Below are 10108 nucleotides of genomic sequence, written 5' to 3' on the forward strand. Positions count from 1 at the left end.
CTCACTCGACTGGCCTATGGATAAAAATCCTAAATACAGTTCTTACTTAGATAACAAAGGCAGAGAAGAGGACGACAGCTCTTCAGTTCCTGACAAAGAGTGCTTGGCTCTTGTTGTTGTTGTTCTAATGATACAAACATCGTCCTGAAAGCCCTTCCCTCCAACACAAAGGATATGTAGTAATACAGACTTTTTGTCAGCATTAAAACATCATTAGATATTTATAACTCAGCGGCAGATGACAGACTGAGCTAGATGAACTAGGCAGCGATATGGCAACGCAGCTGGTGTCTCTTAGTGGTAATATTTAAACCCTGGCTTTCATCAAGTGTTGCTACAGAAAACCCAATTATGCATGAGCTGGAAATGGACTTTGATTTAACAATGCGTCCTTTAATTGACGCATTAGAAGTGCCTGAAACTTGCAGATCTCGTCAGGAAGTAACGGCAAGTCTTGTAGTCTTGTGTAAACGGCAAGAACACCAGACATGAGAGAGAAATTACCCACAGAAAATATGAACTGGGGATGTTTGGGTTCCAACAAACTTTGCTTAATTTTTTTAAAGTATCTGACATGAAGTTAAATAAAATGAAAGGACCTGAAAGAATGCATGGTGAAATCCATGAAAGCAAAGTGTCAATGAGTTACAGTCCTGGCAAATCGGCCAGTTCAACAGACAAATCTAACCATTCCCTTTTATTTCCCCCTCCCCCTTCTTCCCTCTCTCTGCAGACCCCAGCGAAGGCTTCCACTGCCAGGAAGAGTGTCGTATCCTGGGCCATTCGGACCGCTGCTGGATGCCCCGTGTGCCTGGTCCGGCCCGCGGCAAGTCACCTGAGCATGGCCACCCACGTAACAACGTCATCGCCCTGTCTATTGAGGCCACCACCGTAGATGTGCCCCACTACGAGGACTGTGGCACCGGCACCATCAAAAGGACTTTTGCCACCTTCGGCAAGGATGGCCCAGAAGACCCCGAGCGGGGTGAGCTAAAGGGCAACAAGCGGACAATGATGGAGTCTCAGGTGTGCAGCCCCAAGGCCAACGGCGGCGCCGTGCGTGAGGCGGGCAACGGGCGCGAAGCAGCCAGTCCCATCACCTCCCCTGTGCACCTGAAGAGCCCGCTGGCCAAGGTGCCATCCGGCTACAACACGCTCAGGTGCCGTGGCGCCGAGCGCATTGCCAACCACAGCATGCTGCGGCAGCCCGAGGGGAAGGACAGCGAGCCGGCCGTCCGGGAGATCAACACTCTCCTCCATGACGGCAGCCATCTTGAGAAGGAGTCTCCCAGCAGCAAGCGCCTGAAGGACATTGTGCTCTAACGGGCCTCAGGGGAGCTTACTCACACACACACACACACACACACACACCCACACACACACAGTGTAAACAAACACACATATATATATATATATATATATATACACACATACTCCGCCATAGCTGTGTGTACGCAGGTGAAAGTCAAGCCGATGAAAGAAAGAAAGAGAGAGAGAGAGAGAAAGACACAACTTGAGCGTAGTATACAGTACTAAGGACAAAGCCCAGATGTGAAATATTACTGGAAAATGCTGAGCTTCATGTTGTGTTCCTCCAGAAAAGTGAAGGCCGTAGATGTGGCTTTGTTGTAGTCGCAGTACTTTTCTTGTTTGGTTTTCCGTTCGTTTTCTGCAGCCAGTGGACAGGCAGGTTGCTGTTGACTGTGTGACTTGCCCCTTCGGCCGGATTCTGCCTCTCCCCTGTTCAGATTTAGGAGGACCTGACACCTACGGTGACGGATAAAAAAAAGTACAGAACTTTATGCCTTTTGACTGTTTTTGCGTCACTAACTGAGATTGCCTTCTTTGGTTTTGTCTCGGCTGCCAAATTGACTCCTCGTTTCCTTTGTAAAGCTCCCCACAGTGCAACAGACGGAGACAGACAGACATGCACTTGATTCTTCTTCTGTGAACCATTGCCTCTATGTGCATCTTGAACAGTGGTCAGTAGTGAAGACGGAAGAGGGAAGCAACACATTCCCAGTCTCATTTTCTTCTCGGTCTGATAAGAGAATCCGTATTCTCTGTATACACCCCCCCCCCCCCCCCCACTGGAGGACATCCCAGTATCACCAGACTGTGAGGTCTGCACAGTATTTATGGTTTATCACTGATGGAGCTTAATGAACTCTTGCTATCTGCCCAGGCACTCCCAACACTGGGAAGTGGGACAGACTTTCGACTGAGCTATGAGGAAGATAAAAAAATACTTATTGCTTTTGAAATCTCCTGTGCCCATTCTTGATTGTAGCCAGTGGAGCACAATTAGAACTTTGTGCTCTGGTCTTGTACTTTTTCTGACTTTTGACTATGGGGCTAGGATAGAAGGGATCGTCACTCACGTCTTGCTATGTGAAACTCTGTATAGGGTTTACTATTATCATTTTTAATAACCTGTTGTTATGTGACAATCCCTTTAATGTTTTGTTTCAAGAGTAAAAAAATAATAAAAATAAACATTGGTGTTCAACTGAAGCTACAGTAGCGTTGTTACACAAACAAAAACAAAAAAACATATGCCAAAATATATTTTATAAATAATTTAAAAATGTATAATGAGAATATTTAATTCCGTGTAGTTATTTTATCAGTAAGTTATACTTGAAATTAACTGGCTTTTGTTTATTTGGCATTTTTTCAATGATTATGGATTATTTTTAAAAATGAACTTGGTTTTTTGTTTTTGTTTACTGTGTTACCCCTGGCAACTGTTGACTTGCAGTCTACCTTGTTGTAAAGAGTTTCTTATTGGTCAGTTCTTGTGCCATCAAGTTTCTGTGTGGACAAATAGAAAATGTAAAAATACAAAAAAAATATTGCAATTTCAGCACCAATAGTAGTGTGTCAGTTCAATGAGCTTAGAGTGAGATAGCAAAATAAACCAAAAAAGAAGCAAACAAAACCGTAAAGATTGCTTAATCTTAATATTTAAGTAAGAAGAAGATGGTTAAGCTAGTTTTTTAAGCTAGTGAGATAATTCCACCTATTTCTGTGTGTCTGTTTTTGGACTAAGGTTTCCTGTTAGTTCCTCACCTCAGAACTGGCCTTAGTGATGTGAACCAGAGAATAGGCCCTGTCAACACTTCAAGTAAGAGACTAAAGGTGAAGGTATGCAGACAAGCTTTGCTCAACTGCTGTGCCATCATGTATCATCTCCTTTGAATTGAGTCTGAAAATATATTTAAGAACAGCAAGACAAACCTTTCAGTCATGACCAAACAGATTTGGTGGAATCGTATGTTTAAAGGAAATTAAGTTCTTCGAAGAACCATCTTGCAAATCAGCAATGCGGTTTTCAGTTGCTTTACAGTTAAACTATGTACAACATGGAAAATTGTAAATGAAAAAAAGGACAAAATTACATACAATGAAATAGATCTTGTAGCTGAATGTTTTTGCTTGTCTCACCCATGGCTTTTGGCAACATGAACATCGGAATAATCACTGAATGTATACAGCAGCTTATTATTAAACTATTAAATGTTCTCCACTTTGTTTCCTTGTTTTCCTGAGTGTATGAGAGAGGAAGTCATCTTCGATAACATACTCCTCGATATGACCATCAAATACCTCATAATGAAATAAATGCACGTTGAAACGAGGAGAAAGAGAGAGAGAGGAGAGTGTGTGCATTGTTGTAAATTAATGAGCATGACCACGACCCAGCATATTGCAATTATCCATTTTTAAATTATCTTTTGTCTTGCCATAATTCATTCAAATCTATAATGTGATCTGAATATCGTCTGGAAGGCTTCCTTGAAAATGGCATGACGGTGCATAGAGTGATGACTATTAAATCTATCATGATAAAATGGAAATGAACAGTTTCTGTTCAGGCTCGCTCACAAGGCGCAATTAGGATTCCAGGCAGGTGCTGATGCTGCTCTCTCATTATAAGTGCTCTGTGACATCATTTTTAAATCTCCCGATTGACTAATTTGAGCAAATAAATGAGGAAGGGCCACCAGTATCAGGTGATGGACGGTAACTACACATCAAGCTGGCTAAGCAAGGAAGTCTTTAGGGACTGCTCCAGCCAAAGTGTCTATTTCTAATGTCTGAGACCTTTTCATTTGCAGGAGTGGGTGATGCATACCATTTTAGAGGCATTGAACATTCCCTAGCTCTTCTTTAGATATCATGAAACAGATTTTGATGCCTGTGAAGCCTTGCGTTGCCATTCCTTTTACATTAGGTGAGGGAGCAATGCACATTTACAGCCAGGAAGGTGTCATTTTGGCAGTATTTTCTCTTTATGAATCATATTGATTAGCTGCCTTGATGCACTAAAGCTCTAAAATAATTTTAACGCGCATTTTGTTACGTTCCCCAGTAAGAAAACCAAAATGTGTCTCTCAAACAGAAATGGGAACTAACAAAGATTCACTGAAAACAACCAAAATGAAAGGAGGGGTTCGGAAAAGCACTCATGGGGGTGTCCACTGAAAATTGACCAGCATCAAGAACTGGCATGTAAAGACACCCACCATGAGTGTCCACTAAATTTCCCCAAGAAGAGACAAACACAATTACAACCTACACCAAACTTAAAGACACGAATCAAACCCAAAAGGTGCCGCAAAATAAAATCAAGGAAATCTGACAAAGGAATGTTTTTTAACTCAAAAATGGCACGACAACTAAAGGTGTTTATCCTCCACATCCCTCAAAACAACCGGAGCACTGGGCCAGCCTCTCTTAAATATCACCTGGGCCAGCACAGGAGAAACAACTTTCCACTAACGAGATGACAATCCAGCACAGGTGTAACACATAATGACTAACAAGGTGACACCAAATGGCATGCCTCAACGTGCAACCTCGAAACACAAATGGAATAACCAAAACTTGTAACACCTTCTGCTTTAAGACATCTAATATATCCTATATTTTTGATAAAACAAGTTTGCTCACCACTAACAGAAAGCAACTTCCATTACACAGCATGATCAATTAAAATGCTTTGCTACTTAAAAATGGGTTACCTCCCATATATAAACATGGTGTCTACTGGCTTTCAACAATTAAATATAAGACAAAACACACAATTATTTTGTAAATATGCATATATTTTTTACCATCTTTTTGTTTTTTGGCCTTTTATTTCTATAGTTGTGAAAAACTCAAGTACGCTTCTATAACTCTCATCCCCTTGGACCGAGCCCAAACAAAACAAAACTAATCTCCATAACAGCAAAAACCTAGAGTCATATTTGTGAGCCAGGGCTAAACACTGACTAAACACAAAACTTATTGACTGCCCACACTTGAAAGACAATCGGCAACCAAGTTGTCCTTACCACGGACATTTCTGATTTCTAGTTACTATGGATTTCCAGGGGAATCCATAGTAACTTTCTTCTCGTGAGGAAAGTTACCATCTCACTGAGGAGCTACTCTCTCTTTTCAGGGTTCAGCTGATAGGTATGTTGTAGGATCGGAGCCGGGTCCCCATCGTCAATGTCATGCTTTAGTACATTTGTCTGGGTTGGCACATCCGAGAATAAACCATGATATTGTAAGAACAGTGTTGCATTTTTCCTTCCGAGACAAGTGTGCTGTTATGTCTACTCCCACTTTCCTGCTCTGGTGCTCGATGTCACTGGTCTACTAACCACCAGTCCTGGCAACCCATCTTTACGCACACCTACGCCCTATCATCAGTCACACCTGGACTTCATTACTACCTTCATTTCTTACCATTTATCTAGCACTCTGTTTTGTCAGTCATCAGGTAGTATTGTTTGTGTTTTCATGTCAGACGTTGCGCTTGTTTTGTATCGGTCCATATCGTTCCATGTTCTTTATCATTAAACTCACTCGCTGAACCTGCTTCCTGACTCCCTGCGTTATCGCATGTGATGTCGTGGCTACAGAGTCCCTGTGTCACGTCCATGACAACCCGCATCCCTTGGTTCTTCTCAGGGGTTCCTCCATCTGGCTTCCGTGTATACACTTGCAAGTTCCAAGCATATAATGAAGCAGCATCACAGGCAGCCCAGATCATGATTCCATATTTTGCAGGTATAGACGGTATGTACTGCCTGAAGGGGCAGCTGCTTCTAAATGGCATACGCTGCACATCAACAATAATGCTGGTCCCAGGGTTGTAAAACAGGGGAAGGCTGACCTGACCTGATTGCAGCTAGCTTGTCTCTCTGCACTGACCTGGTTGCAGCTAGCCTATCTCTCTGCCGCAAAGCTGGTCTGGTGTCTCGGTTATCGAAGTGGATAATCCTGGAAATTATGTGGAAGTTTTCCAGAGACATTGTTTTTCGGAAAAGTTATCTGCCAGTTTCTGCATCCCACAGGGATTCTGTGGATTCCCCATTGAATCTAGGTCCAAAACCCAGCAATGAAAAGAAACCCAAAGTATGCATTTAAATGAGTTTGGCCCATCTCCTTCCATCTCTCATCAAAAACACGCCTTTCCTCCAAATTACTGCAGTCCAGAATGATTTTCTGGATGGTGTCTGGGATGAACAGTTCAAAAGAAGACATTACGTCCTGCACATGAGCAACCGCCATCCTCGTCGGCCCTGGTTGCATCTTTTTCACATTGGCAGCCATGCGGGGGGGCTAATTCCTTGGGCAAGAAGACCGTTCAATGGCAAAAAATGTTGACATCCATATTTCTCCTTTTGCAAGCTGCTGAAGGTCTGGTCCTGGGTGGTCCTTGGGCTGGCTGAGGGTTAAGCTCATCCTCTTCTTACAACTCACTGTCAGAATCAGAATTGGCAAATCAAATCAAAGTTTATTTGTCACGTGCGCCGAATACAACAGTGAAATGCTTACTTACAAACTCTAACCAAAAGTGCAAGAAAGGTATTATGTGAACAATAGGTAGGTAAAGAAATAAATCAACAGTAAAAAGACAGGCTATATACAGTAGCAAGGCTATAAAAGTAGCGAGGCTACATACAGACACTGGTTAGTCAGGCTGATTGAGGTAGTATGTACATGTAGATATGGATAAAGTGACTATGCATATATGATGAACAGAGAGTAGCAGTAGTGAAAAAGAGGGGTTGGCGTTTGGGGGGTGGGACACAATGCAGATAGCCTGGTTAGCCAATGTGCGGGAGCACTGGTTGGCCGGCCCAATTGAGGTAGTATGTACATGAATGTATAGTTAAAGTGACTATGCATATATGATAAAGAGAGTAGCAGCAGCGTGAACAGAGGGGTTAAGGTGGCACAAAATGCAAATAGTCTGGGTAGCCATTTGATTACCTGTTCAGGAGTCTTATGGCTTGGGGGTAAAAACTGTTGAGAAGCCTTTTTGTCCTAGACTCGGCGCTCCGTGCCGCTTGTCATGTGGGCCTTCCTCTGTTACCGCCTGGTATAGAGGTCCTGGATGGAAGGAAGCTTGGCTCCAGTGAGGTACTGGGTCGTACACACTACCCTCTGTAGTGCCTTGCAGTCGGAGGCCGAGCAGTTGCCATATCAGGCAGTGATGCAAACAGTTAGGTTGCTTTCGATGGTGCATTTGTAGAACTTTTGAGGATCTGAGGACCCATGCCAATTATTTTCAGTCTCCTGAGGGGGAATAGGCTTTTTCGTGCCCTCTTCATGACTGTCTTGGTGTGTTTGACCCATGATAGATTGTTGGCGATGTGGACACCAAGGAACTTGAAGCTCTCAACCTGCTCCACTACAGCCCCGTCAATAAGAATGGGTGCATGCTTGGTCCTCCTTTTCCTGTAGTCCACAATCATCTCCTTTGTCTTGATCACATTGAGGGAGAGGTTGTTATCCTGGCACCACACGGCCAGGTCTCTGATCTCCTCCCTGTCTCATCATTGTCGGTGACCAGGCCTACCACTGTTGTGTCATCGGCAAACTTGGTGTTGGAGTCCTGCCTGACCATGCAGTCAGAACAGGGAGTACAGGAGGGGACTGAGCACGCACCCCTGAGGGGCCCCCGTGTTGTGGATCAGTGTGGCGGATGTGTTGTTACCTACCCTCACCATCTGAGGGCGGCTCGTCAGGAAGTCCAGGATCCAGTTGCAGAAGGAGGTGTTTAGTTTCAGGGTCCTTAGCTTAACCTCTCTGATCTCCCAAACCCGGATCCAGTATCGTGACTACAGCCTCAAGCTCATTACCATAACGCAACGTTAACTATTCATGAAAATCGCAAATGAAATAAATATGCCATCTCTCAAGCTTAGCCTTTTGTAAACAACACTGTCATCTCAGATTTTCAAAATATGCTTCTCAACCATAGGAAAACAATAATCTGTGTAAAAGTAGCTAGCTAGCGTAGCATTTAGCGTTAGTATTAGCGTTAGCATCCAGCACGCAACATTTCAACAAAAACATAAAAGCCTTCAAATAAAATCATTTACCTTTGAAGAACTTCTGATGTTTTCAATGAGGATACTCTCAGTTAGATAGCAGATGCTCAGTTTTTCCAAAAAGATTCTTTGTGTATTAGAAATAGCTCCGTTTTATACATCACATTTGGCTACCAAAAAAAAACAGAAAATTCAGTCCTCAAAACGCGAACTTTTTTCCAAATTAACTCCATAATATCGACTGAAAACATGGCAAACGTTGTTTAGAATCAATCATCAAGGTGTTTTTCACATATCTCTTCATTGATATATCGTTCTTGGACGCATGGTTTCTCCCCTATATCAAATGGAAAAGTACAAGCAGCTGGCAATTGCGCACCGAATTCCACGCAGGACACAAGGCGGACACTTGGAAAATGTAGTCTCTTATGGTCAATCTTCCAATGATATGCCTACAAATACGTCACAATGCTGCTAAGACCTTGGGGGAACGACAGAAAGTGTAGGCTCATTCCTTGCGCAATCACAGCCATATAAGGAGACAATGGAAAACAGAGCTTCAGAAATTCTGCTAATTTCCTGGTTGACACATCATCTTGGTTTCGCCTGTAGAATGAGTTCTGGGGCACTTACAGACAATATATTTGCAGATTCTGAAACTTCAGAGAGTTTTCTTTCAAAAACTGTCAAGAATATGCATAGTCGAGCATCTTTTCGTGACAAAATATCGCGCTTAAAACGGAAACGTTTTTTATCCAAAAATGAAATAGCGCCCCTAGAGATCCAACAGGTTAATGATGAGCTTTGAGGGCACTATGGTGTTGAACGATTAGCTGTTGTCAATGAATAGCATTCTCACATAGGTGTTCCTTCTGTCCAGGTGGGAAAGGGCAGTGTGGTGTGCAATAGAGATTGCATCATCTGTGGTTCTGTTGGGGCGGTATGCAAATTGGAGTGGGTCTAGGGTTTCTGGGATAATGGTGTTGATGTGAGCCATGACCAGCCTTTCAAAGCACGTCATGGCTACAGATGTGAGTGCTACGGATCAGTAGTCATTTTGGCAGGTTAGCTTAGTGTTCTTGGACACAGGTACTATGGTGGTCTGCTTGAAACATGTTTGTATTACAGACTCAGTCATTGACAGGTTGAAAACATCAGTGAAGACACTTCCAGCAGAGTTTCATTCGCACGTCCACCTCCGGCAGGCTTCTTCTTCATGGCCAAGAAGAACGGAGGGTTGCGCCCCTGCATTGATTACAGAAATCTGAATTCAATTACCAAGGAGTACCACTACCGTCTCCCGTTGGTGCCAGTCACGATTGAACACCTCTGTGGGGCCCGTTTTTTTTAAATCAAGTTTTACCTGTGGAGTGCCTACAATTTGATCCACATCCGGGAGTAGGATAAATGGAAGATAGCCTTCAGCACGATGTTTGGTCACTACGAGTATTTGGAAATTACTTTTGAATTAGCCAATGCTCTGTCTGTGTTCCAGGCATTTGTCAACGAGGTGTTCCGGGACATGCTTGAACGCCAGGTGGTCGTGTATATCGACGACATCCTGGTTCTCAGCTATCTTGGAGGATCACATCGCTAACATCCAAGTAGTCCAAAAACATCTCCGGGCCAAACACTTGCACGTCAAAGCTGAGATGTGCCAATTCCATCAGGAGTATTTTTCCTTTTTGGGTTAACAATTTGGCCCGACTCATGATGGATGAAAAGAATGTGGATGCTGTCAGGTCATGGTCAGTACCAACCACCATAAA

General features: G+C 43.3%; 1 protein-coding gene across 7 annotated transcripts in view; it reads left to right on the forward strand.

Moving 5' to 3' along the window:
* Positions 1 to 3529, forward strand: part of pcdh19 (protocadherin 19) — a 90179-nt gene extending 86650 nt beyond the window's left edge. For all 7 annotated transcript variants that reach the window (XM_021561495.2, XM_021561496.2, XM_021561499.2 and 4 more), the window contains exon 5: positions 734 to 3529. In XM_021561495.2, coding sequence (XP_021417170.1) covers positions 734 to 1323 — 590 coding nt within the window. In that variant the 3' untranslated portion in view covers positions 1324 to 3529. The remainder of the gene's footprint in view (positions 1 to 733) is intronic.
* The last annotated feature ends 6579 nt before the right edge of the window (positions 3530 to 10108 follow it).

The sequence above is a fragment of the Oncorhynchus mykiss genome, chromosome 14 (assembly GCF_013265735.2).
Source record: "Oncorhynchus mykiss isolate Arlee chromosome 14, USDA_OmykA_1.1, whole genome shotgun sequence".
NCBI classification, from domain to species: Eukaryota; Metazoa; Chordata; class Actinopteri; order Salmoniformes; family Salmonidae; genus Oncorhynchus; species Oncorhynchus mykiss.